Here is a 26,377-nt window from a genome sequence, read left to right as displayed (position 1 = left end):
AGGCCCGCAGGTCCCCCCGGCCGGCCGGGAAAGGAAAACCAGCTCGCGCCGGGTTCGCAGCTACGTGCAGGAAAACTATCACTCCCAGAAACCCTTTCTCCGGGGGCTGGACAGTCGCCCTCCGCGCCCTTCCTGCGGAGGAGACTGAGCATGCGCAACGGCCGCTGCGGTTAGCCCGCAAGGCTGCGCGGGCGGGGACTGCATCTCCCAGGAGGCCCTGCGTGCAATTTTCATCGCCGCGTGACGAGCGGCTTCCGGCGCGGAGGGGCGGGGCGCGCGGCCGAGGCAGCAGCTGGGGCAGCTAGGGGAGCGGCCGGGTGGCCGGCGGGCGCCAGCCGCCATGGAGGCCGTGCCCCGCATGCCCATGATCTGGCTGGACCTGAAGGAGGCCGGAGACTTCCTCTTCCAGCCGGCCGTGAAGAAAGTAAGTCCTTCCCCCCATCTCTCCCGCGTAGCGCCGTCTGCCAGCGCGTGACGCCCCCTGCGCGTCCATCATCTCCCTAGGCCCTGGTCGCGGGGTCGGGTGAGGCCGGGAGGGGCCTCCGCTGGATTTCCTCAGCCCGCCCTCCCCCCCGCCCCCGCAGACATTCCTGTCCCCTCCTCGCCCGCTCGGGGCTAGCACCCGCAGTCCGTCGAAACCTGCTTCCCGACTTCTGCTCCGGCCATCCACGGTTCCCACCGAGGCACCGCACTTCCTCCGAGTGACGCTCGGGACCTGGTTCTGCCCCGCCCGTCCTCCACGCCGGGACCGCCTCGCGGGGAGAGGTGGGCGGCCCTGGCCGTCTGCTCTGAACTGTGCCCTGCGTGCGCTGTCTGTCGTTCCAGGACCGGCCTGGGACGAGCGCCGGGGATGGCTCAGCATGTGTGTGTGTTAAGGCGGGAGCCAGAGGAATGCCTGACCTCTGCGATTGGGGTCTCTCTGACACTTGGTGCAGTTCTCTCTGGACTCTTAAGAAGAACCATATTCTGGAGCCCCCTTAGGCCAAAAGATACAATTCCTTGTCATTTTTTTGGGAGAGTTACTGCTTTTCTTAATTGCCAGGAGGGGGTAGACAGCGTTGTAGCTCCTGGAGAAGCCTTAGCAGTCGTGTTTGGACCTTCAGTTGGACGGAGGAGACCCAGGCAGGTTTGGTGGTGATGGAGGCAGGGGACCTGTGTGGTGAGATCAGGTGGGGCTGGTACAGAGAGGGGGGCCAGGTGTGTTGAATGAGCATCGGGTGCCCTCTGAGACTTCAGCCTTGGGAGGGCCACCTAAGAGCATTAGGTCAGAGCAGAAGTAAACAGGAACAACCAGGTCGTTACAGGTTGGCATCCTCGTGATTTTAGTAGTTTAGAAAGACAGGAAATTGGATTCATCTAAAACTTAAGAGTTTTGTTACCTCTTCCCCAGACTTTGGCCTTCTAGCCATCTGCTCTTTCATACAAGTACAGTTAGATGAGTTTTCCTGAAACACAACAAAACTTTGTTTTCTAGTTCAGCTCTAACCCATTTAGTTCTCCCCGACCAACCACAGTTCTTTCCGTAGTTTTTGAAGGCCCACTGTATGTTTGATGTGTGTGTGTGTGTGTGTGTGTGTTTTTAAGATTTTATTTATTTATTTGAGAGACTGGGTGAACTAGAGAGCACAAGCAGGGGGAGGGGCAGAGTGAGAGGGAGAAGCAGACTACTCCCTGATCAGGGAGCCCGATGAGGGGCTCGATGCCAGGGCCTCGAGATCATGACCCACGCGGAAGGCAGACCCTCAACCGTCTGAGCCACCCAGGCATCCCCTTGATCTATGTATTTCTGATATAGGTTCTGTTCACAGTCAGCCATTTGCTGTTCTCTTAACATTCTCTGTATATTTGCTCTTCTGTGCCTTTGGTTGTGGAATTCCTCCCACCCAGAAGTGCCCTATTCTTTGTCGTGTGGGATGGGCATGGGGCCCTTCTTTAATCTCTTAGGTTGATTCTCTCCATCTTTCAAGGTCCAGTTTAAGTTCTTTCTCTTCCAAAAGTGCTCTTTAATTCTTTGATTTGGGTTAAACTTCCCCTTCTCTGAATCCTTTTTTCCATTCTTCTCCTGGTGTTAGTATTGTGTGCTATGTTTTAACTCTCCTATTCAATTTTAAGTGACCTGAGAGGCATCTCCCTGCTCCTCGAAGCCTAGCGGGGTTGTCTCTACACAGTTGGCATTCAGGAAAATACTGCTCAAATAAGGACATTTGAGAGAGAATTTAGTCATGGTGACCATAAATTTATGGAAATCCAGTGGATAAAATCTCAGCCCAGAAAATCCTAGGAGATATTTTTGTTTAAACTTAGCCTTTGATATTCTGGTCACTCTTACCTAACCAACAAGGTTTTATGTGAGTAATGACTTCCCTGGAAGCCTTCCTGAGTCTCCATGAAAGTAGTTGCTCACTAGCCATTTAGCCTGAGGTGGTATTAAATACTGAAGAGACTATTCATTTCCTAGACTGCTGCTCTTTTTCTGTGTTTCCTCCTGGGGATTGGGGAAGATGCCGCCTGTGATTGTGGCATGTATTTGCATGAACCCATTGAAAAGGACTAACAACCTGTGGGTAGGCTGGGCTTGCAAATGGGTACCCTGGAGCTCTTCCTACAGGAGACTGCAGAAGCCACTGCAACCTGGGAACTCTTCCTGACCTGGACTCTTCCCCAGCCCTTGAGCCCTTGCTCTACCCTTGTCCTCTTCTATCCTTTCTCTTAACCATGGGAACCTTCACCAATGATTTGGAGTTGAGAGAATTTAAGTTAGGATACTGGGGTAAAAATTGATTCTGTTGAGGTCACCCTGTTGAACACATCTGTATTGGTAATACAGATGAATAACAGACAATTCTGTTTGTTTTTCTTTCATGGAGTTCAGTTTAGTAGAGGAAACTTAAAAATTAAATGGCAATATCAGTGGAAGAATATGTGTAGGGTACAGAAGTACCAGCCTAAGGAGGGGCCATCAGAGAAGCCTTGGTGGGATGACTAGCCTTTGCAGGATGAATTGAAGTTTTCCGGATAGCTGAAAGGGTTTGTTTCATTGTAAGGCCTGGGCTGTTGAAAGACCTTTAATAATGATTAGTATTGTTTTTTGCTGCTGATGGACATGCCTTCAATTATGAAATAATGTAAAATAAGAGCCAGGAGAACAGCAAGCTGGTTTTGAACTGCAGCGCCATGTTTTGGGTTGAATACCGCGGCCCATGTAATTTTTTAGTGGAAAAATGCTGCTGTTCCTGCACTTCCTTTTTTTTTTAAAGATTTTATTTATTTATTAATGAGAGACACAGAGGGAGAAGCAGGCTGCACGCAGGGAACCTGACGTGGGACTCGATCCCGGGACCCCAGGATCACGCCCCGAGCTGAAGGCAGGTGCTCAACTGCTAAGCCACCGTCATCCCGTCCCTGCACTTTCTTACCTGAGCCCAGATTGCTGACTCACTGGAAACTGATGAAGGCTGATTTGTACTTTTCATCATTGAGTGATTTGGTGACAAGTGTTGGTATTTGAAGTTGTTTTCTTTTCTGGTGCCAAACACCTTTCCCTAATCAATTGCACTGGAGCATAAATCAAACTGACTTGGACTTAGGTGTTAACATCATCTCTGACTCATTCATTGAGCAAGTGTTTATTGAGTGACTGTATGTGCCAACCCTGAGAATTCAGGGCTGTGTGTAATGATAAAAATTGTTGCTTTCAGGGAGCTTATCTTTTAATGATCCACATGGTAACCCATCCTCAAGGGAAGATGTATCATGTGGTAGCCACCCTGCCATCTGAGTGACTCCTTGGCCTTTCCCCCACTCCCACTCTGGCTGGATTGATCTCTAAATCTTCCGTTTTCCACCAGGTTCCTCCAAAGAAACTGCCTGCTATTCAAGGCCTGCCACCACTTGGCTTCAGCCTGCCTCTTTCTAATTCATTCCCTCAGGCCTCTCCTCTAGGAACTGTCAGCCTCTTTTCCTTCCACATCTGATCATTGCTCTTGCTCTGGTCCTTACTGGAATTCCTTTCCTCTTGTTCATTACTCTGGTTGAACCATACCTCCCCAGCTGCCTGGCTATTGAATGACACTCCAAATTCAGACAGGTCTTAGCACTCAGCTTGTCTGTACCACAGAGTGCACACTCTTCTTACCTCTTGTTACTGTTCCTCTTATTCACATGTAGGGAAAGTCTGGTTTTTAGGTTTGTGGAATTCCCCCGCCCCTTCCGTGTTTCTCATAGGATAGCTGCTGACTCCTTTGAATCACTTGCAACATACACAGAAAAGATTATGAGACAACTGGAGGCCTAAAAGGGGACCTGCCTCCTCAGCAGTGAGGAGCAAGGGACATTGCCAGTTACCTCTGGTGTTGGGTGACCTGTCTTTTCTCTTATCACAGATTTAGAGTTACCAAACCTGTCTGCCTACTTATGTTTTACACAGGATGACTTTAGGAACAAATGACGTGCATTGTCTAGTTCATTCTTCTCTGACTTTAGTCTTATACACCAAAAACCTGTATCCATTTCACTCCAGATTCTTCCCTTTACTCGGGAAGTAATAAATATCTGTATGTGGAGAATGCTTTACAAGTGTTGGTTGAATGACCTAGTCTAGTTCTAGCACCCACTGGGAGATGTAACATGAGTTGTCCTTGCTGATATTGTTTAGATGAGATGTGGAATAGGGGTTAGGCTAGGCAGGGACGAAGGTCTGTTCTCTTCCTCTGTGCAGTAGGGCTGTAATTTGGTTTTAGGCTTGCTGACATCAAGGGTGGGACTTGATCCCGGGACTCTGGGATCACACCCTGAGCCAAAGTCAGATGCTCAACCACTGAGCCACTCAGGCGTCCTAATAAAATTAATCTCATTTGAAATTCAGTAGCAAAGTATATATTGTATTTATTAACAGTCCTATATGTGGGACTTAGTTTTATGTGTGTTTCCATGGACCTGCCTAAGGAATGGGCTTCAGAGTGTGAACTAAAATTGTTTGCACATTTTTGGGTTTGTGCATAGTTGAATATTTCTAGGGAGATTTCTTTTATGGCTTTTGTAATCTCAAAGGACTCAGAAAAAGGCTAAGAACTATGGATATAGGGGAAAGTGTTTTTCAGGTACCGTTTAATTCTTCAGCAACTCTTAAATATTTGTTTTCCACATTTCCAACGTACAGAAAAGTTGAAAGAATAATAAATTTAATAAATAATAATAATAAAATTCTCTCTACCTAGTTTTGATAATTATATTTCACCATATTTGTGTGTTCTCTGTGTCTTTGTGTATGTATGTGCTTACGTGCATGTGTATGTATCTTGTGAACCTTTGAAAGTAAGTTGTACACATCTCAGCACATCGTAAGACTAAGGACATTCTCCTGTGTAACCATATTATCATCACACATAAGAAAATCCACAAAACTTTTCTACTATATGTTAAAACTTCACCTATTGTCCCCAAAGCATTTTTTAAAGATTTTTTTCATTTTTTAAAAGATTTTATTTTTAAGTCATCTCTACATCCAATGTGGGGCTCAGACTTATAACTCTGAGATCAAGAGTCACATGTTCTACTCACAGCCAGTCAGGTGCCCCTCCCCCCAATTTTTGTCCCCCCAAAGATTGTATTTGTTTATTCATGAGAGATAGAAAGAAAGAGGCAGAGACATAGGCAGAGGGAGAAGCAGGCTCCACACAGGGAGCCCGATGTGGGACTAGATCCCGGGACTCCAGGATCATGCCCTGACCTGATCATGCACCCAACCACTGAGCCACTCAGGCGTCCCCCCCCCCAAAAAATATTTTTTATGACTTTTTCTTCCCCAAATTTGGATTCAGTCAAGGTTCTCATATTGAATTTAGTTCTCTTTCTTTAATGTTTTAAAATCTAGACTGGTCTCCTGTTTACCCCACCACCACCATGACATTGATTCTTTTCAGAGACTGGGTTAACTGTTGAGCAGAAGTCCCAGCTTTTGAATATTCTTGAGTGCCTCCTTTTAGTATTTTCAGTTTGTTCACCCATCCTCTGAATTTCCTGTAAGTGCCACCATTTGCAGACCATCTGACACATCTGATAAGGCTCCTACCATTCCCAATGCACTCATTGTTCGGTGCGTGTTAGAGGGGTGTCACTGGCACGACCCTGCCACGGTGCCAGGCACAGTCTGGTGAAGGCATGTTTAGAATGTAGAGAGAGCAGCAGTTAAAGTTTAAGGGATTGACATTTCAGCTGAGTCTTTTTTTTTTTTTTAAGATTTTATTTATTTATTCATGAGAGACACAGAGAGAAGCAGAGACATAGGCAGAGGGAGAAGCAGGTTTCCCGTAGGGAACCCAGTGCGGGACTCGATCCTGGGACCCCGGGATTATGCCCTGAGCTGAAGGCCGACACTCCATCGCTGAGCCACCCAGGCGTTCCTCAGCTGAGTTAATATTGGAGAGGGGACAACATGTGGGCAAGCATTGAGACCTGAAAGCAGCAGTTCCACAGGACTGTTGGCTGGGCGTCCCCAGGAGTCACTTGAAGACAGCCCTTGAAGGCAATTGGGAGCTGATTGTGAAGGGCCAGGAACTCTGTGCATAGGAGAGATTGGAGGCTTTGGAGAGCCATTGTTGCACATCCTTTTCAGATGATAATTTTTCTCTTTAGATTGCAACTCATTTCTCATAATCTCACTAACCTGAGAAAAGTGTTTGGGTTTATTTTTTCCCCCGGTGTGTGTGTGTTTCAGAAGGCTTTGAAGTTAGCAGTGACAGTGAAGTTTGCTAGAAAGAGAACTCTGGCCTCTAGGTAAGGGGCACATTTAAAGGGGTGGCAACAGGATAGAGAAGAGAGCTCATGGACACAGGGATTTGCAGGAGGTAAAACCAGCAGAAGAGGTGGGCATCACTGCCCTTTGTGTTTGTGGAATGGGTATATTTGGCTCCCCCTAGATTGGCAAGTCAGCCAATAGGAACCATAACGGGGTGGTTCCAGCTGCCTTAGTCTGTTGACCTTAGGTGAACAAGGGGTCTTTTGATGCAGGCTGTGCCTCCAGACTGATGAGTTTGCTCATTTTTGAGAGAGTCCGCTCCTGAGGTGGTGAGTGCTGTTGTGGCCAGGCATGCCAGTCCCCTATCTGATGTGGGCACTGACTTTTCCTTCTATCTTGATCATTCCCAACACACACCTGCAGGCCTTTCTTCAAGGTGAGGAAGATGTAAATTATTTATTCTGTGTTGCCATATCCTAGCCTGGAAAGCTGGCAAAGAAGGCTTTGCACTCCCACTCTTGTTTGGTATCTCTTGCCTGTGTTTGTGGTTGGATTAGGATTATGGTTGTAATCCCAGAACACAGCAAGGTCTAGTCCTTGAGGGAGGCTTGAATTTGTGGCCTATTGGGATGTTCAGTAGGATCCCTTTTCAGCCAGCTAAGTTCCCCTGCTTCCTGAGCTGCCAGAGTCCTGGACTTCACAGAGAGGGCTGCAGCATGATGAAGACCAGTCAGGGTGTTCACCTAAAGTCGCCCAGCATTATTTTCTATTTTGCTCAAAGGTAGAGGCATCTTAGCACTGCTCCATCTTTGAGGTAGAGTTCCTAGTGGTCCGGGAGATAGGCTCGTGATTGTGGATCTAGACTGGTGACTGCCAAGGACTCAGGACAGGAGTGAGAGCAGGGGAGTGTTCTGCATTCATGGTTTAAGTTGTTTTCTCTTTCTCTTTTTCTTTCTAGTTTGTCCTAAAAAATTATGGAGAGAACCCAGAAGCCTACAATGAGGAACTGAAGAAGCTGGAGTTGCTCAGACAGGTAGGAGGATAGTATTTTTATGCACTTGTAAACAGGACTGCTTGGTAGGGAGGTAAAGAAACCACCTGAAACTGTTGTTAATTTAATATTTTTTCCTCTTTAAGAGCAGCAAAGTTAATGGTAAAAAAATTTGAAAATGCTTAAGAAGGACAGTTTTTTAAAAATCCTTCTCATTTTTGTATATATTTTATAATTTTTATATAGTCAATCCTTGAACAACAGGGATTTGAACTGTGTGGGTTCGCTTATATGCAGGTTTTGTATAGTACAGGCTTTACATGTATTTTCTTTATGATTTCTTTAGTATTTCCTTTTCTCTAGCTTACTTTATTATAAGAATACAATATATAATGTATATAACATACAAAACGTGTGTTAATTGACTGTGTTTCCAGTGGGGCTCTGGTCAACAGTAGGCTATTAGTAGTTAAGTTTTTGGGAAGTCAAAAATTATAGTAGATTTTTAACATGGGGGTCAGCACCCTTTAACCCACACTGTTCAAGTGTCAGCTGTGTATACTATATAAAAACACACTAGGATCCTACACTGCCTGTAGAGCTTATTTAGTCTGAGCTTTATTTATTTATTTATTTGTTTATTTGTTTGTTTATTTAAAGATTTTATTTATTCATGAGAGACACAGACAGAGAGGCAGAGATACAGGCAGAGGGAGAAGCAGGCTCCATGCAGGGAGCCCGATGTGGAACTCGATCCTGGGACTCCAGGATCACGCCCTAGGCCAAAGGCAGGCGTTCAGCTGCTGAGCCACCCAGTGGTCCCATGTGTTTTCATATAATGCGCATTGTAGATTTGTTTCTTTATCAATGAACATAGAACAGTAGTATTTTTCATGTCTTGTGATCATTACATTGCACTGTGATTTAATCCATCTGGTCTCATTGAACATTAGGTTATTTCGGTTTTCACCATTGTAAGTATAATCCATGTTTGTGCATACTTGGGCATTTACAGGATTGTTTCTGTAGGAATTAGTGGGTGAACAGGATGCATTTGCTTTCGTTTCCACCTCCAGCATGGTACATGCTTATTCCTGCTGTTACTTTTCAGTTCTGGCAATCTGGTAGGTGAAAGGGGTATTTAATTTTAATTTTCAGTTATTTGGCTAATAGTAAGGTTTCACTTTTTTTTTTTTTTTTTTTTTTTTTAACTTATGATAGTCACACAGAGAGAGAGAGAAGAGAGAGAGAGAGGCAGAGACATAGGCAGAGGGAGAAGCAGGCTCCATGCACCGGGAGCCCGACGTGGGATTCGATCCCGGGTCTCCAGGATTGCGCCCTGGGCCAAAGGCAGGCGCCAAACCACTGCGCCACCCAGGGATCCCGGTTTCAGAATTGTTAATGTGTTTGTTACATATCTTCTTTTAGAGCTTGCTAATATCTTTTGTCCATTTTTCTATTAGAGTGGTATAGGCATACCTTGTATTGCGCTTTGCTTTATTGCACTTCACAGATACTGTGTGTGTGCGTTCTTGAAGATTTTATTTTTAAGTAATCTCTGCACCCACTGTGGGGCTTGAACCCACAACGTCAAGATTAAGAATCACATGCTCCACCAACTGATCCAGCCAGGAGCCTCTAGATATACTGTGTTTTTTACAGATTGAAGGATTAGGCTGTCTTGCATGGAGCAAATCTATTGGTGCATTTTCCCGATAGTACTTTTTCACTTTGTGTCTCTGTGTCACATTTTGGTAATTCTCACAATATTACAAACTTTTTCATTATTGTATTTGTGAGGGTGATATGTGATCAGTGATTTTTGAGGTTACTGTTGCAATTGTTTTGGGGCACTGCAGACCCCGTTTAAGACCGAGAGCTTGGGGATCCCTGGGTGGCTCAGCGGTTTGGCGCCTGCCTTTGGCCCAGGGCGTGGTCCCAGAGTCCCGGCATCAAGTCCTGCGTTGGGCTCCTGGCATGGAGCCTGCTTCTCCCTCTGCCTGTGTCTCTGCCCCTCTCTCTCTCTCTCTCTCTGTGTCTATCATAATAAATAAATCTTAAAAAAAAAAAAAATACCAAGAGCTTGGGGCAGCTCGGGTGGCTCAGCGGTTTAGCGCCGCCTTCGGCCCAGGGCGTGATCCTGGAGACCCGGGATCGAGTCCCACATCAGGCTCCCTGCATGGAGCCTGCTTCTCCCTCTGCCTGTGTCTGTCTGTCTCTCTCTCTCTCTCTCATTAATAAATAAGTAAAATCTTAAAAAAAAAAAAGAAAAAAGACCGACTGCTTAATGGGTAAATGTTCGGTGTGTTCTGACTGCTCAATCAATCCACTGTTCCCCTTTCTCTCTCCTTGAGTTTCCCTGTTTCCTGAGACACAACAGTATTGATATTAGGGCAATCAATAACCTCGCAACAGCCTCTAAGTGTTCCAGTGAAAGGAAGAGTCTCACATTCTCATCTTAAATCAGAAGCTAGGGACGCCTGGGTGGCTCAGTGGTTGAGTGTCTGCCTTTTGCCCAGGGCGTGATCCTGGCGTCCTGAGATTGAGTCCCAAATCGGGCTCCCTGCATGGAGCCTGCTTTTCCCTCTGCCTGTGTCTCTGCCTCTCTCTTTCTCTCTGTCTCTCATGAATAAATAAAATCTTAAAAAAAAATAATTCAGAAGCTGGAAATGATTAAGCTTAGTGAGGAAGACAGGTTGAAAGCCAAGGTAGGCTGAAAGGTAGGCCACTTGCACCAGTTAGTCAGGTTGTGAATGCAAAGGAAAAGTTCTTTTTTTTTTTTTTTTTTTAATTTTATTTATTCATTAGAGAGGCAGAGACACAGGCCGAGGAAGAAGCAGGCTCCATGCAGGGAGCCCGACGTGGGACTCGATCCCGGGCCTCCAGGATCACGCCCTGGGCCGAAGGCGATGCTAAACTGCTGAGCCACCCGGGCTGCTCTGCAAAGGAAAGGTTCTTGAAGGAAATTAAAAGTGTTACTCCAGTGAGCACATGAATGATAATAAAACCACATCAGCAATGGCTGATGAGGAGAAAGTTTGAGTGGTGTGCATAGAAGATCAAAGCAGCCACAACAGTCCCTTAAGCCAAAACCTAGTCCAGAGCAAGGCCCTTACTCTCTTCAATTATATGAAGGCCCAGAGAGGTTGAGGAAGCTGCAGAAGGAAAGTTTCAAGCTAGCCGAAGTTGGGTTATGGTGTTTTTTTTTTTTTTTTTTTTTTTTTAAGATTTTATTTATTCATGAGACAGAGAGAGAGAGAGAGAGAGGCAGAGACACAGGCAGAGGGAGAAGCAGGCTCCATGCAGGGAGCCCAACGTGGGACTTAATCCCGGGTCTCCAGGATCAGGCCCTGGGCCGAAGGCGGTGCTAAACCACTGAGCCACCCGGGCTGCCCGGGTTACAAGGTTTAAGAAAAGAAGCCATCTTCGTAACATAAAAGTGCAAGGTGAAGCACCAAGTGCTGATGGAGAGATCTGGAAGATAATTCATGAAAGTGGCTACACTAAACAACAGATTTTCAGTGGAGACAAAACAGCCTTCTGTTGGAAGAAGATTCCATCTAGAACTTTCACAGCTAGAGAGGATAAGTCAATGCCTGGCTTCAAAGCTTCAAAGGATAGGCTGACTCTCTTGTTGGGGGCTAGTGCAGCTTGTGACTGTAAGTTATAGCCAGTACTCATTTACCATTCTGAAAATCTGAGAGCCCTGAAGAATTATACTAAATCTACTTTGCCTGTGCTCTAGACATGGAACAACAAAGTCTAGATGGCAGTACATCTATTTACAATGTAGTTTACCAAATTTTTTAAGTCCCCTTTTAAGATCTGCTCAGAAAAAAAAAAGATTCCTTTCAGAATATTACTGCTCATTGACAATGCACATGGTCACCCAAGAGCACTGATGGAAATGTAGGAGGGCTTTTTATTTTGTTTCGTTTTTACCCCCGGAGTTCCTCAAAGTTTTCTTCATGTAGGTTTTACACATAACTTGTTGAGTTTATTTCCGGACTTTTTTTTGATTGTTGTTGCTATTATTGAATATTCCTCCCCTTTCTTCTTTTATATTTTCCACTTCTTACAGTAGAGAAAAGCAACTGAGCAATATATTTTGTTTTTTGTTTTTTGTTATTTATTTTTAATTAATCTCTACATCCACCATGGGGCTTCAGCTCATAACTCTGAGATCAAGATTTGCATGCTTATCCGACTAACCCAGTCAGGCACCCTGAGCAATTTATTTTAATTTTTTTCTTTATGAGTTCACTTTCTTTTTATTTTTATTTTTTTAAAATTTATTTATGATAGTCACACAGAGAGATAGAGAGAGGCAGAGACACAGGCAGAGGGAGAAGCAGGCCCCATGCACTGGGAGCCCGACATGGGACTCGATCCCGGGTCTCCAGGATCGCACCCTGGGCCAAAGGCAGGCGCCAAACCGCTGCGCCACCCAGGGATCCCTTGAGTTCACTTTCTTGGGTTTTCCAAGTTCTTGAGTCATAGCATAAACACATAATGATTTTGCTTTCTTTCTAGTGGTTGTACTCCTTATTTTCTTGGAATTAGGCATTTCCAGAGCATTGCTAATAATTGTGAAAATGACTTGTTTCTGGTGTTGAGGTATCAGCTTTGAGCACAGTGCTGGCTGCTGTACCCCGTGTCTGAGGGCTTGTTTCTGCATTTGGGGGTGCAGTGGCCCGTAGCAGTGGCTCTTAGCAGCTCATGTCTGTCTCATAGGGGCAGGGGTGTCTGCACATTTGCTCATTTGCTGTTCTGATTATTAACAGATCATAAAAACTATAGAAAGTTTTGAAAATAAGAGAAATATAAAGAACAAGACAGTCATTCCCACAGTCATTGTGATTTTACACATTTCATTTTTATTTAAAAAGCGAGAAGTTAAAATAACATTGCCAAAACACTATAGACTAAATTATTTTAATTGTTACAGTATTTGCTTAAATTTTATTATGTTTCTAACCTTTCTTAACCCTTGCTCCTTAGCAATAAACAATGACCAATAACCAAATGGTGTTTCTGCAATTAATATGAAGAAAGCATTTTTCCCAGTTTTTGAATAAGAATGACATAAAACTGAATAATTTCAGCTCAGCTCTTGCTGGGGGCAAAGCTTGATCACCCAATAGAGAACTAAGAGGAGCTCTTTATCTGTCCTATTTATATACTGGACTTCCAGTCATGCTTTTTATTTATTCCATTAGCAAACATTTGTTGAACGTTTTCTTAATTTCAGGTACTGATCTAGGTACTGTAGATCCAACAGTGAAGAAAGCAAAGTTCTTGTGGCGTTATGTGACATTCTTTTTTTTTAAGATTTTATTTATTTATTCATGAGAGACAGAGGTGCAGAGACACAGACAGAGGGAGAATCAGGCTTCATGCAGGAAGCCTGATGTGGGACTCGATTCCGGGTCTCCAGGATCACACTCTGGGCCAGAGGCAGCACTAAACCACTGAGCCACCCGGGCTGCCTGTTATGTGACATTCTAAATAAGATTCTTTGAGCACAGTGGCACTGGTGTGGCACCACTGGCAGTGGGCTAAGCTTCCAGTGGCAGGGAAGAGGACAGAGGAGCCAAATTCTTCTGAGGGTTAGGGGGAAAAAAAAAAGGATGCCCAGTGAACGAGAGGCTTCATGAGGGATCCAGGAAGCGTGATGCTGGAGTGGTGGTTTCATTAGGCAGTCTTGGGTAAAGCCTTCATGCTTCCATAGGACTTATTAAATGCCTCCCTCAGCCTCCTGTGGTGTGGTCCCAACCATCCATATGGTGGTGCATCGGAGACACAGTTATGGAGCAACAAGTATGGGAACCAGATCTAGAAGATTTTTTTTTAAAGGTTTTATTTATTCATTCATGAAAGACACAGAGAAAGAGGCAGAGGGAGAAGCAGGCTCCATGCAGGGAGCCTGATGTGGGACTTGATCTCAGGACTCTGGGATCATGCCCTGAGCCAAAGGCAGACAATCAACCGCTAAGCCACTCAGGTTTCCCCAGATCTAGATTTGATGTAGGTGCAATTCTCAAGCAAGAAGTTGTTCTCCTGCCTACAGGATTGTGGAAACAGTGGTATCAAGGCCAAGTGCCAGTTTGCTTATTTTATTTTTGAAAAATTTACTCAAGAGTTTCAACAGTGAAAGGCTGCAATTAAGGAAGCTGCACATGAGTCCCCTTGCAGATCTTTTTTTTTTTTTTTAAGATGTATTTATTTATTAGCAGGGAGTGAGGCAGAGGGAGAGAGAAAGCATGCGCACATTGGGGGGCAGGGGCAAAAGGAGCTTGAGATGGGGGAAGGACAGGGGGGAATCTCAAGCTGCCTCTGCACTGAGCATGGAGCCTCATGCAGGGCTCAATCCTATGATCCCGAGATCATGATCTGAGCTGAAACAAAGAATCCGATGCTTAACCAACTGAGCCACGCAGGTGCCCCCTGGAAATGGAAGCTGGATACATCTTGGGGAGCTGTAGGCTCTGCTCACAATCTGGCCTGTTTCCTCATCGGTAAAGCAGAGGCTGGAAGAGTTGTCTCTAAGAACACCTTCCAGGTGCAACTCTGAGGTAAATTCTTGATTTATAGAGCATAAAGCTGGCAGGCATGGTGAGGGGCTTGCTGGGAATGGTAGGAGTGGCATGGTCTCAGAGCTTCCTTACCGACCCTCCTGCTCGCTTCAGCTTCTCCACGTGCAGGTATTAGAGAACAGGGCAAGTGGGACGAGGGGAGTTCCTGGCTGGATTAAAAGTGCCAGTGAAGGGGTGCCTGGGTGGCTCAGTGGTTGAGCATCTGCCTTTGGCTCAGGGCCTGATCCCAGTGTCCTGGAATAGAGTTCCTCATCAGGCTCCCCACGGAGCCTGCTCCTCTTCCTATGTCTCTGCCTCTTTCTCTGTATCTCTCATGAATGAATGAATGAATAAAATCTTTAAAAACAAAAAAGTGCCAGTGGAGTTGTGTGGCTTAGAGGGAGGGTTGCTTTCATTGTTTCCCAAAGATGATTTTAGGAAGTACAAAGACAAATCTTTTGTTTTAATCTTTTTGTATAGGCTTTATATTAAAAAAAAAATGTAACTATAACATCAACCCTGTTGTTGCAAAGAGGTGACTGCTTAGGATGTGGCTCCACTTTGAAAAATGGCTCAGCCTAAAGGAAAATGTTAACTCTAGGTGGTATCTGATTATGGCAGAGAAAGATGGGGAGGGGGTAGTGACTGATTCCAGAAGTCCTGGTCTGAGGGACAAGTCACACCTTAACAGTATACGTGGCTGTGGGCCTCATCTTTGCTCTGGGCCCTCTGGAGGCTGCTTCCTGAGGGAGCTTACATTCCTGTTCAGAGAGGAGACAGGTCCTAGGGAATGCTGTTGAGTGTAACTGGTGCTGGCTAGCCCTGCCCTGTTGTTCTTCTGAGAGCATCCCTGGCAGGGCCTTGGAGCCCAGCTCTGGAGGGTGGTATCCTCCAAGAAGGGTTTCTTCTAGCCAGTGCTGGCCAGCTCTCTGCTGGGCCCTCTGGCTGCTAAAGTCTTCTGGGAGTATGTGTGGGGGGATACTCTGGTTCCCTCCAGCAGGTGGGGGAGAGTGTTCACAGTGCTGCTAGCCTGTCCCTTTGTTTTGTGCTTCTTGGAGAGTAGGTTGTCTGCTCTTCTGTTTGTTTGAGCACGGGGTTCATCTGCTTTGATTTATTTCCCCAAAATGGGAAGAGCTTTATTGTTTTTAATAAAAAGTGAAAGTGGGGGCAGCCCAGGTGGCTCAGCGGTTTAGCGCCGCCTTCAGCCCAGGGCGTGATCATGGAGACCCAGGATCAAGTCCCGCGTCAGGCTCCCTGCATGGAGCCTGCTCCTCCCTCTGCCTGTGTCTCTGCCTCTGTGTGTGTGTGTGTGTCTCATGAATAAATAAATAAAATATTTAAATTAATTAATTAAAAAATATTTTTTTAAAAAAGTGGGGGAGGATCAAGGGGGATGGGGTAACTGAGTGTTGGGAGCACGTGATGTAATGAGCACTGGGTGTTATATGCAACTGATGAATCGCTGAACTCTACCTCTGAAACTAATAATATACTGTATGTTAATTGGATTTAAATGATAAAATAATAGGAAAAAGGTGAAAGTGTTTAATATGAAGAATAAGCAATACAAAGAAATATATGTCTCTACATGTGTATACAGAATAGGATAAGTTACTTAAACCCTGTTACCCAGTGGTAATCACTTAACATTTTGGTGTATACCCTAGAATCTTGTGTTTGTACCTAGTTGGCTATCAGTTTCTATACGATTTCACATAAATGAAATCATATTGCTCATCTGTTACTTTTTTTTTTTTTTTTTGACTCAATAAATATATCATGAACATTTAAACATAATACTCTCATCTTGGGTCCTTGTGGCTATAGGGTATTTTCTTTTGTGGGTAGTCTTGACATTATTTAAACAGTCTTGTTTATGGAAATTTTGGTGGCATCCAGTATTTGACCCTGTTAATAATCTACTGTGATAAATATCCTTGTATGCTCACCAAGCATTTGGGTGTCTTTTACTGTATGTTTTAGATACAGAACTGTGGGTCAGGATCAAGTACATGAACATTTTTAATGCATGTTATAAAACTGCCTTTGGGAGAAGTGGGACTGACTCAGCCAGCCCTGGCTGGTGGGGTGGTTGTTGAACAGCTGCAGGCATAGCTATGGGCTGTCTCTGGATCCCTTGGAGTGTGCAGTTGCCTAGCTCAGATGCAGATTTCTTTCTTGGGTATCTATGGGCAGACAGACCTGCCTGTACTCTACCCCAAGTGATGGCAGGCCTGCTTCTCCCATCCACCCTCCAGAATGCTGTCCGTGTCCCACGGGACTTTGAGGGCTGCAGTGTCCTCCGCAAGTACCTAGGCCAGCTCCACTACCTGCAGAGTCGGGTCCCCATGGGCTCAGGCCAGGAGGCTGCTGTTCCTGTCACTTGGTGAGAGCTGGCAGGCAGGGCTTGGGGGAGCCTGAAGGGTGCCTCGGGCAGCCCAGGGTGTTTGGGTGATGGAGATGTCCCAAGCCCTCCCTTCCCTCCCCTCCCCTCCCTTCTTCCTCGCTGCAGAGGATGGGGAGTGGCTTGGTGTGGTTGGTCTCCTTAGGTATCCCTCTGACCTGCACTGGGGTGGCTGGTCCCCTCACCTGGCCTCAAGGCCCTAGCCGGCTCCTTTCCTTAAGATGATGTGGGTGGCATGTCTGCAGGACTGAGATCTTCTCTGGCAAGTCTGTGGCCCATGAGGATATCAAGTATGAGCAGGCCTGCATTCTCTACAACCTTGGTGAGCTGCCTACCACTTTCCCCATGGTCCTATCTCCCAGCCCTGCCAACCCAGGATCTCAGCTCAGCAGGTCACAAAGGTGGTGGGTTCATGGGCAGAGGATCCCTGGGTTCTGACCCCTTCACTGCCTTCCTCATAGCTCTGCCAGCACCTCTTTTATGGGCCAAGGGGAGCCACCATGCTGGGGAGGATCTCCGCTGGGATGGCCACCATGTGGTGTTGCTGTGTACTCTGGCCAGGAGTGGTGGCCTCTGTTTGACCGGACACTCTGACCCCCGCTTATGGCTTTGGGCTGCACCAGTCAGGAGAACAAGGATGGCCTCAACTAACCCTGTTATCAACCCTGATGACTTAGCCTCAGTGTGGCTCAAGGGAGAATCCTGGGGAGCTCGAGTCCTATATAGGCATCCCTGGGGCTTCAAGACTGGACCTGTTGGCTGGGTGCTATGTATGGAAGTTCTTCCTTCCTCCACCCCCACATCAGCTTGGTGTAGAGCAAGGCAGAGGGGCTTGGGCTGGACTTGTGAGTTTTTCCTTCTGGGTGTCCTTGGACCAGCTCCCTGATCATGAGTGACAGCACTGCCCCTTCCTGCCTTATGCTCAACAAAGGCGTGGGGCAACCTGAGAGCAGCCCCAGGCTAGTTCTGACATTGTGTCCTCTGACTTCCCAGGGGCGCTGCACTCCATGTTGGGGGCCATGGACAAGCGGGTGTCTGAGGAGGTGAGGAGAGGTGGGGCGATGGGCGGGACATAGGACATAACAGGGAGAGGTGCTGAGTGTTCTTCATCTCCAGAGCTCCAGAGTTTACATCCTGTCCCGTGGGAGTGGACCTGGGCAGCTCTCTGGCTCTGCCTTTGGCCATCTTCCTCCTCTCCCCTCCCAGGGCATGAAGGTCTCCTGTACCCACTTCCAGTGTGCAGCAGGCGCCTTCGCCTATCTGCGTGAGCACTTCCCTCATGCCTACAGCGTTGACATGAGCCGCCAGATCCTCACTCTCAATGTCAACCTCATGCTGGTGAGGCAGTGCCCTTGTTGGGTCCCAGTTCACTGCAGGGGAGGGGGCAGCTGGCACTGGAGTCTGGACCAGGCCCTGTGCACATAACAGTGGGGCCTTGGCTTTGAATTTTTAAGCCCCAGGTGGATCAGAGTAGGGCAGTATTTCTTGGAGTAGGAAGGCTAGAGGAGAGAGGACAGGGCAGGGTATCTCTCACTGGTTCCGATGGGGAGGGTAAGATCTCTGGGTGAATGAATGACTGCACCTGCATTTGTCCACCCAGGGCCAGGCTCAGGAGTGCCTTCTGGAGAAGTCAATGTTGGACAACAGGAAGAGCTTTCTGGTGGCCCGCATCAGTGCACAGGTAGGGACGGGGTAGATGGTGGCATGGCCCCCAAGGGACTGTGAGAATAGGCCTTTAGTTTACTCCTGATCCCCACTCTTGACCCCCTCCTGGTTCCCAGGTGGTGGATTACTACAAGGAAGCATGCCGGGCCTTGGAGAATCCTGACACCGCCTCACTGCTGGGCCGGATCCAGAAGGACTGGAAGAAGCTTGTCCAGATGAAGATCTACTACTTTGCAGCTGTGGCTCATGTGCGAGCACTGTGACCGCTGGGGTGGGGTGGGCTGGGGTGTCCACAGCTTGGGGAATAAGTAGTGGCCTCTCTTCTTTCTTGCCAGCTGCACATGGGAAAGCAAGCTGAGGAGCAGCAGAAGTTCGGTGAGCGGGTGAGTGAGCCGTGGCAGGGAAGGATTCGACTGATTCCAGCCTTTTCACGAGGTGCTAGAGGGGTCCCTTCTCTATAGCATAGAGGAGGCTCTCCTCACCGTCCCTCACCCCCACATGCTTGGCCACCCCCTGACTGTAGGCCTGGTGTTTTCTTTTGTGTTGTTCCATCTGCTTTACCCTCATCCCTAGGGGACTGCAGAGGTATAACAGGCTCCCGGCCAGTGGGGACTCCTGGTGGGAGGCGTAGCTGTAAGGTGGAGTGGGCTGTGTACTCTTGGCTGGGCTGGTGCCTGGCTCCTTCCTCAGCTTCTGGTCTCGTGGGTCACCTCATAGCCAGGCAGGGCTTAATGGGGTGGCATAAGGAGGGAAGGATGGACCAGGCTCTGCTTGTTGCTCCCCACAGGTCGCGTACTTCCAGAGTGCCCTGGACAAGCTCAATGAAGCCATCAAGTTGGCCAAGGTAAAGCTGAAGAAGAGTCTGGTGTGGGTCTGCGGGTTGTCCTCACTCTGGCTTTGATTGGTGTTGAGTCCCCTCCCATCTCTGTCCTACAGGGCCAGCCTGACACTGTGCAAGATGCATTGCGCTTTGCAATGGACGTCATTGGGGGCAAGTGAGTCTATGGGGCTGGGGATGGCCTTGGTTCCTTCCTGTTGGGAAGGGTCTTGGCCCTCTGCATTGTTGGGAGGAAGCCACTACCTGAGAGCAGTGGCCTGATTGCTCGGACTTTCCACTTCCCTTTCTGACCCCAGGTACAATTCTGCCAAAAAGGACAATGACTTCATCTACCATGAGGCTGTCCCAGCACTGGACACCCTTCAGCCTGTAAAAGGTCTGGAGCTGAGGGGGGGCCAAGGATTGGGAAGGGGTGAAGATGGGAGTATAGAACAGAGGCAGACCAGAGGCTTGTGTGGGCCTGGTTCCTACAGTTGTTACTCTCCCTCCCAGGTGCCCCCTTGGTGAAGCCCTTACCAGTGAACCCCACAGACCCAGCTGTTACGGGCCCTGACATCTTTGCCAAACTGGTACCCATGGCTGCTCATGAAGCCTCATCACTGTACAGGTGGGTGGGAATGGCTAGCTCTGGTCTTAGCACAGATGGGGTTGGGATGTCTCAAGACTCAGGCTTCCAGCAACTGCTTTGTCACTTTGGCAGTGAGGAGAAGGCCAAGCTGCTTCGGGAGATGATGGCCAAGATTGAGGACAAGAATGAGGTCCTGGAGTGAGTTCAGGGCTGGAGGTGGGAGGCGTGGGAGGTACACAGCAGACCTCTGCGGGGTCCCCAGTGCTACTTGCACAGGGAGAGGAATAGCGAATGTCTTCTTGTACCAGGTTTCCTAGCTCAGCCCTTCCGGCTCATGGTCTTGGGTGCTAGATTTATAGGGGGCAGTCACTTGGCGTGGGAGGGCGATGTTCCCGTGGCCTGTTGTTTTTAGCAGTGCCCTGGATGTGTTCTGTGGGGCCAGGCCAGACTCTGTTGGTGGAGGTCAAGAGGCTGATCTGCCTCTGCTAGGACCTCAGACTTAGTTTCAGTGGTGAGGGAGGGAGGAGTTGGGTCGGTGCCCACCTGGTTCTAACCCCCCTGCAGTCAGTTCATGGATTCAATGCAGTTGGACCCTGAGACTGTGGACAACCTTGATGCGTACAGCCACATCCCACCCCAGCTTATGGAGAAGTGTGCAGCTCTCAGTGTCCGGCCAGACACTGTCAGGAACCTTGTCCAGTCCATGCAAGGTGAGCAAGGGGGAGAAGCAAGTGAGTGGAGTCCTCTGTGGTGGCCTTCTCCATGGACCCTGTTCCTAAGGACAGAGGAGGTGCCAGCACCCGCCCTCATGCCTCTGTAGATCCCTGCACCCTGTATCTGTCCTGCTCGGCAAGTCTGGGGTCACACACAAGCCCTTGACCATGGGGGTGGTTCTGTCTCCCCGGGGACGGGCGCAAGTTGGGTGCCTGGTGTGCCTGCATCAGGAGCTGTTGTTCCCCTTCCACAAACACTCTCCAGTGCTGTCAGGTGTGTTCACGGATGTGGAGGCCTCCCTGAAGGACATCCGGGAGCTGCTGGAGGAGGACGAGCTGCTTGAGCAGAAGTTGCAGGAGGCCTTGGGGCAGGCTGGGGCCAGCCTGGCAGGCTCCAAGGCAGAGCTGGCTGAGGTGAGGCGCGACTGGGCTAAGTACATGGAGGTCCACGAGAAGGCCTCATTCACCAACAGCGAGCTGCACCGTGCCATGAATCTGCACGTCGGCAATCTGCGCCTGCTCAGCGGGCCACTGGACCAGGTCCGGGCTGCTCTGCCCACGCCAGCTCTCACCCCTGGTGAGCCACCCCACCCCCCATCCCATGCCCCTGAGAAGGGATGTGGAGCTGTGGCCTCGGGTCTCACCCACCCCTGCTGCACCCAGAGGACAAGGCTGTGCTGCAGAACCTGAAGCGCATCCTGGCCAAGGTGCAGGAGATGCGGGACCAGCGTGTGTCCCTAGAGCAGCAGCTGCGTGAGCTGATCCAGAAGGATGATATCACGGCCTCCCTGGTTACTACGGACCACTCAGAGATGAAGGTGGGATTGGTGGGCCAGGGACAGTCTCTGACTCTGGGATCCACCCCGAAGTAGTGAGGCCCTGAGTATCTGCTCTCCACCTCCCCCTTCCCCCCCAGAAGCTGTTTGAGGAGCAGCTGAAGAAGTACGACCAGCTGAGGGTATACCTGGAGCAGAACCTGGCGGCCCAGGACAATGTCCTGAGGGCGCTGACGGAGGCCAACGTGCAGTATGCAGCTGTGCGGCGGGTGCTCAGTGAACTGGACCAAAAGTCAGTGTCTGGCCCTGTGCTCCAGCCCAGACTCCCACCTGGAGCTCGGCCTGGCCACTCACCTCCTGCTGGCCCTTCTGCCTGCCAGGTGGAACTCCACACTCCAGACCCTGGTGGCCTCCTACGAAGCCTATGAGGACCTGATGAAGAAGTCGCAGGAGGGCAAGGACTTCTATGCGGACCTGGAGAGCAAGGTGGCTGCTCTCCTGGAACGGGCCCAGTCCACCTGCCAGGCCCGCGAGGCTGCCCGCCAGCAGCTCCTGGACAGGTGGGTGTGGCCTCGGGGCAGCTGCAGCCCAGCCCCAGCTTGGCTGGTGGGGGCCCGGCTCCACTCTCTGCTCCTTCCTGGCCTTGTTCTGTAGGGAGCTGAAGAAGAAGCCACCCCCTCGGCCCACAGCCCCAAAGCCACTGCTGCCCCGGAGGGAGGAGGGCGAGGTGCTGGAGACAGGAGACCTGCCTGAGGAGCTGCGCAGCCTGCCCCCTGAAATGGTGGCTGCTCCCCGGCCACCTGACGCCTACTTGGCCGCTGCTGCCATCCTCCGTTTTCCTCCTAGCCCCTTCCCCAGCTCTGCGGGCCCAGGACCCCACTATCTTTCAGGCCCCTTACCTCCAGGTGCCTACTCAGGCCCCACCCAGGGCTTGCAGCCCAGGCCCCCCCAGGCCCCAGGCCCCCCTGCTGTGGTCCTGGCCCCTGGTCCTGCTCTCTACCCTGCCCCTGCCTACACTCCAGAGTTGGGACTTGTGCCCCAGTCGTCCCCACAGCACGGTGTGGTAAGCAGTCCCTATGGGGGGGTAGGACCACCCCCGCCAGTTGCAGGTCTGCCCTCTGCCCCTCCTCCCCAGTTCTCAGGACCCGAGATGGCCCTGGGGGTTCGGCCAGCCACGACCACTGTGGATAGTGTCCAGGCCCCCATCTCCAGCCACACTGCTCCACGGCCAAACCCCAGCCCCGCTCCACCCCAGCCCTGCTTCCCAGTGCCCCCACCACAGCCGCAGCTGCTGCCCACACCCTACACCTACCCTATGGGGGCCAAGCCGCCCCTCACAGCTCCCCCTGCCCAGCACCACTTTGCTCCTGGGATTCCCCCAGCTTTTCCGGCCCCCAGGGTTGGGCCCCAGCCCCATCCCACAGGAGTGGCATTCACACCCCAGCCCCCCCAGCAGCCCCTTCCGCTCCAGCATCCGAACCTCTTCCCACCCCAGGCTCAGGGGCGGGTGCCCCCACAACCCCCCTACCCTTTTGCTCCTCAGCCTAGTGTCCTGGGACAGCCCACACCGCCTCTGCACACCCCTCTCTACCCAGGCCCCTCTCAGGACCCTCTGCCCCCCCACTCGGGGGCACTGCCCCCCCACTCAGGGGCTCTGCCCTTCCCTAGCGCCGGGCCACCTCCGTCTCCCCATCCCACCCTGGCATATGGTCCTGCCCCGGCCCCTAGGCCCCTGGGCCCTCAGGCTACCCCGCTCTCCATTAGAGGCCCTTCACCTGCCGGCCAGCCCGCCCCTACCCCCCACCCAGTGCCTTCACCTGCCCCGTCACCAGGGCCTGGCCCAGTGCCGCCTCGGGCCCCCGCAGCAGAGCCGCCCCCATGTGTGCGCCGGGGGCCTGCAGCTGCAGACCTGCTATCCTCCAGCCCGGAGAGTCAGCACGGGGGCACACAGCCTCCTGGGGGTGGGCAGCCCCTGCTGCAGCCCACAAAGGTGGATGCAGCTGAGGGCCGCCGGCCACAGGCCCTGCGGCTGATTGAGAGGGACCCCTACGAGCGCCCCGAGAGGCTGCAGCAGTTGCAGCGGGAGCTGGAGGCCTTTCGAGGCCAGCTGGGGGACACTGGGGCACTGGACGCCATGTGGCGGGAGCTGCAGGATGCACAGGAACATGACGCCCGTGGCCGCTCCATCGCTATCGCCCGCTGCTACTCGCTGAAGAACCGGCACCAGGACGTCATGCCCTACGATAGTAACCGCGTGGTGCTGCGCTCGGGCAAGGACGACTACATCAACGCCAGCCGCGTGGAGGGGCTCTCGCCCTACTGCCCGCCCTTGGTGGCCACCCAGGCCCCGCTGCCCGGTACTGCTGCCGACTTCTGGCTCATGGTGCACGAGCAGAAGGTGTCCGTCATTGTCATGTTGGTGTCGGAGGCTGAGATGGAGAAGGTGAGGGGGTGGGCAAGGAGGGCAGGGGAGGGGGTGCCCGGAAGGGGACCCAGAAGAAGAGCAGATCTCACCACCTTGCTTGTCTGTCCCTTAGCAAAAGGTGGCACGTTACTTCCCTGCTGAGCGGGGACAGCCCATGGTACATGGTGCCCTGAGTGTGGCACTGAGCAGCGTCCGTGCCACCGAGACCCATGTGGAGCGGGTGCTGAGCCTGCAGTTCCGGGACCAGAGCCTCAAGCGCTCACTTGTGCACCTCCACTTCCCCACCTGGCCTGAGTTGTGCGTCTGCTGCCCCCGGTGTGTGTGGGGGTGGTGGGTAAGGGTATCTATCTGGCCCTGCTCACAGCCCTCTGGCCTGCACCCTGCAGGGGCCTGCCGGACAGCCCTGGCAACCTGCTGCGCTTCATCCAGGAGGTGCACGCACACTGCCTACATCAGCGGCCCCTGCACACACCAGTCGTCGTGCACTGCAGGTGGGGCCCAGGCTGGTGGGTGAGGGGGGGGTGTCGGGGGGGGGGGGGCCCTGGGCCCAGCTGACACCCCACCTTCCCACCACAGCTCTGGGGTGGGCCGCACGGGAGCCTTTGCACTGCTCTATGCGGCGGTGCAGGAGGTGGAGGCCGGGAACGGGATCCCTGAGCTGCCTCGGCTGGTGCGGCGCATGCGGCAGCAGAGGAAGCACATGCTGCAGGAGAAAGTGAGGGGCGGGCTGGAGGGGTGGGGCTGGGGCTGGGGGCGGTGCAGGGGGACACCCTCAACCCTAGGGCAAGGAGGCCCTGTGCTGTTGACCAAACCGAGGGCCCTCTCCAGCTGCACTTGCGGTTCTGCCACGAGGCGGTGGTGAGACACGTGGAGCAGGTCTTGCAGCGCCATGGCATGCCCCCTCCAGGCAGATCATCAGCCGGCACAAGCATCAGTCAGAAGGTAGGGAGCCCTTGGGGCTTGCGGGGGGCAAGGGGGCACAGCCACAGCCTGGTGGACTCATGTACATCTACTTCTGTCTTCCCAGAATCACCTTCCTCAGGATTCCCAGGACCTGGTCCTCGGCGGGGATGTGCCCATTAGCTCCATCCAGGCCACCATCGCCAAACTCAGCATCCGGCCTCCTGGGGGCCTGGATTCCCCGGCTACCAGCCTCCCAGTCCCTGTAGAGCCCCCAGGCTTGCCACCAGCCAGCCTCCCAGAGTCCGCCCAGCTCCCATCCTCCTCCCCACCCCCTCTCCCTTCACCTCTGCCTGAAGCCCCCCAGCCTGAGGAGGAACAGCCAGTACCTGAGGCCCCCAGTGTGGGGCCCCCCTCCTCCTCCTTGGAGCTGTTGGCCTCCCTAACTCCCGAGGCCTTCTCTCTGGACAGCTCCTTGCGAGGGAAGCAGCGCATGAGTAAGCAGAACTTTCTGCAGGCCCATAATGGGCAGGGCCTACGGGCTGCCCGGCCCACTGATGACCCTCTCAGCCTTCTGGATCCGCTCTGGACGCTCAACAAGACCTGAAGAGGCTTTGCCTGCCCGGTCCTTACACTACATCTCCCCCGCCGGTCTGCCCACCCTAGCAGGGCCTCTCCAGCGGGCCTGGTCTCTTACTCCCATTCCTGCTGCCTTCAGCCCTGCCTGGCCCAGCCCGCACCCCTGTGGGGTGGAGATGCCTTGCGGGCCTTGGGTCAGGTTCTCCTTTGTGGGACCTGACATTTTTCAGCTCTTTGCTATTAAAGTAATCAACCTGTTCTGTGGCCAGTGTCTGCCCATTGCCTCAGCGAGGGAGCCTGGGCCTCGGTAGCACCGCCTGAACCATGGTGCCTTAGTGAGCCTGGATGTGGCCGCCCTGGCCTTCCACCCCTCTGAAAGGTTAAGAAAGCAGGCTCGTAGCCCGGGCTCACTGAGCTTCCCCGCCCCGTAACCTGCAGCTCACAAAAGCGTGTGAGCCAGTGCTGGCTTTTAGGCCCAGGGAGGGTGGGTGTGTAGCAGCTCTAGGGGAAGACTTAAGTGGCTCAAAAGGCCAGTGGCAGATGGGATTTAAAAAAAAAAAAAGTTTAATATTACAGTCACAAGGCAGAGACAGCTTCCAGAAGACTCAGCTCTGCACCACAGCTCCTGCCCGCCACGCCCCCACTCAGTCCAGCTTCTCCAGCACAGAGGGCACATACACCAGGCTGAGCTCGCTGCCAAAGTTGCAGACGATGGCAGCATTGTCGAGCACCAGGATCTGGCGGGTGGGCTGGGCCTCGCTGTTCTTCCCCAGGTAGACTGTCTGTAACAGGTCCCCGTAGTTTAGGTCCCAAAAGGAGACACAGCCCTGGCCGCCAGTCACCAGCAGGTTGTCGGAGATGACACCCAAGCTTGCACCACAGCCCAGGTCCTGGAGGCAGAGACACGATGAGCTCTAGGTCTCAAATCCCCCTCCCTAAAACACCAAGAATCCTGTGGCCCCCAGTCTGCCCACCTGCTGAATGGAGTAGAGTTTGATGCCCGTGCTACGGTCCCAGATGCTGATGAGGTCATCCAGGCCACTACTGATGACGCAGGAGGTGGTACAGGTGAGGGAGGTGACGTCCCCACGGTGAGCGAACATGTGGCTGACCCGGCTGCCGGTCAGCACGTCCCACAGGCAGATGGCCCCATCTTGTCCTCCACTGGCCAGCACCATGGTCTAGGGGAACAGGCCCAGGGGAGCCA

The 26,377-nt window shown here is 51.3% G+C and overlaps 2 protein-coding genes across 4 annotated transcripts in view; one reads left to right on the top strand and one right to left on the bottom strand.

Moving 5' to 3' along the window:
• The first annotated feature begins 256 nt into the window (after positions 1-256).
• On the top strand, positions 257-25,434 carry PTPN23 (protein tyrosine phosphatase non-receptor type 23). Of its 3 annotated transcripts, none has more exons than XM_038566613.1 (25): positions 257-424; positions 7,695-7,769; positions 16,561-16,688; positions 16,952-17,028; positions 17,700-17,749; positions 17,913-18,044; positions 18,307-18,387; positions 18,488-18,619; positions 18,707-18,754; positions 19,159-19,215; positions 19,308-19,366; positions 19,506-19,585; positions 19,702-19,816; positions 19,910-19,975; positions 20,342-20,487; positions 20,756-21,067; positions 21,154-21,308; positions 21,410-21,558; positions 21,647-21,826; positions 21,921-23,709; positions 23,804-23,988; positions 24,078-24,182; positions 24,268-24,406; positions 24,520-24,633; positions 24,719-25,434. In XM_038566613.1, the coding sequence occupies exons 1-25, from the start codon at positions 341-343 to the stop codon at positions 25,196-25,198; spliced, it is 4,938 nt and encodes a 1,645-aa protein (XP_038422541.1). In that variant the 5' UTR covers positions 257-340; the 3' UTR covers positions 25,199-25,434. The 3 variants fall into 3 exon arrangements, with proteins under 3 accessions (XP_038422541.1, XP_038422540.1, XP_038422542.1); XM_038566612.1 differs by having other exon boundaries at positions 258-424; positions 21,407-21,558; XM_038566614.1 differs by lacking the exons at positions 257-424; positions 7,695-7,769 and having other exon boundaries at positions 16,558-16,688; positions 16,852-17,028; positions 21,407-21,558.
• Positions 25,435-25,711: 277 nt separating this feature from the next.
• Positions 25,712-26,377, bottom strand: part of SCAP (SREBF chaperone) — a 67,049-nt gene continuing 66,383 nt past the window's right edge. The window contains 2 exon segments of the mRNA XM_038566615.1: positions 25,712-26,060; positions 26,145-26,351. Of these exon segments, the coding sequence (XP_038422543.1) occupies positions 25,815-26,060; positions 26,145-26,351 (453 nt within the window). The 3' untranslated portion in view covers positions 25,712-25,814.

The sequence above is a fragment of the Canis lupus genome, chromosome 20 (genome assembly GCF_011100685.1).
Source record: "Canis lupus familiaris isolate Mischka breed German Shepherd chromosome 20, alternate assembly UU_Cfam_GSD_1.0, whole genome shotgun sequence".
NCBI classification, from domain to species: domain Eukaryota; kingdom Metazoa; phylum Chordata; class Mammalia; order Carnivora; family Canidae; genus Canis; species Canis lupus.
Note: the sequence above shows the minus strand (reverse complement) of the source record. Positions and strands in the feature narration are given on the sequence as shown.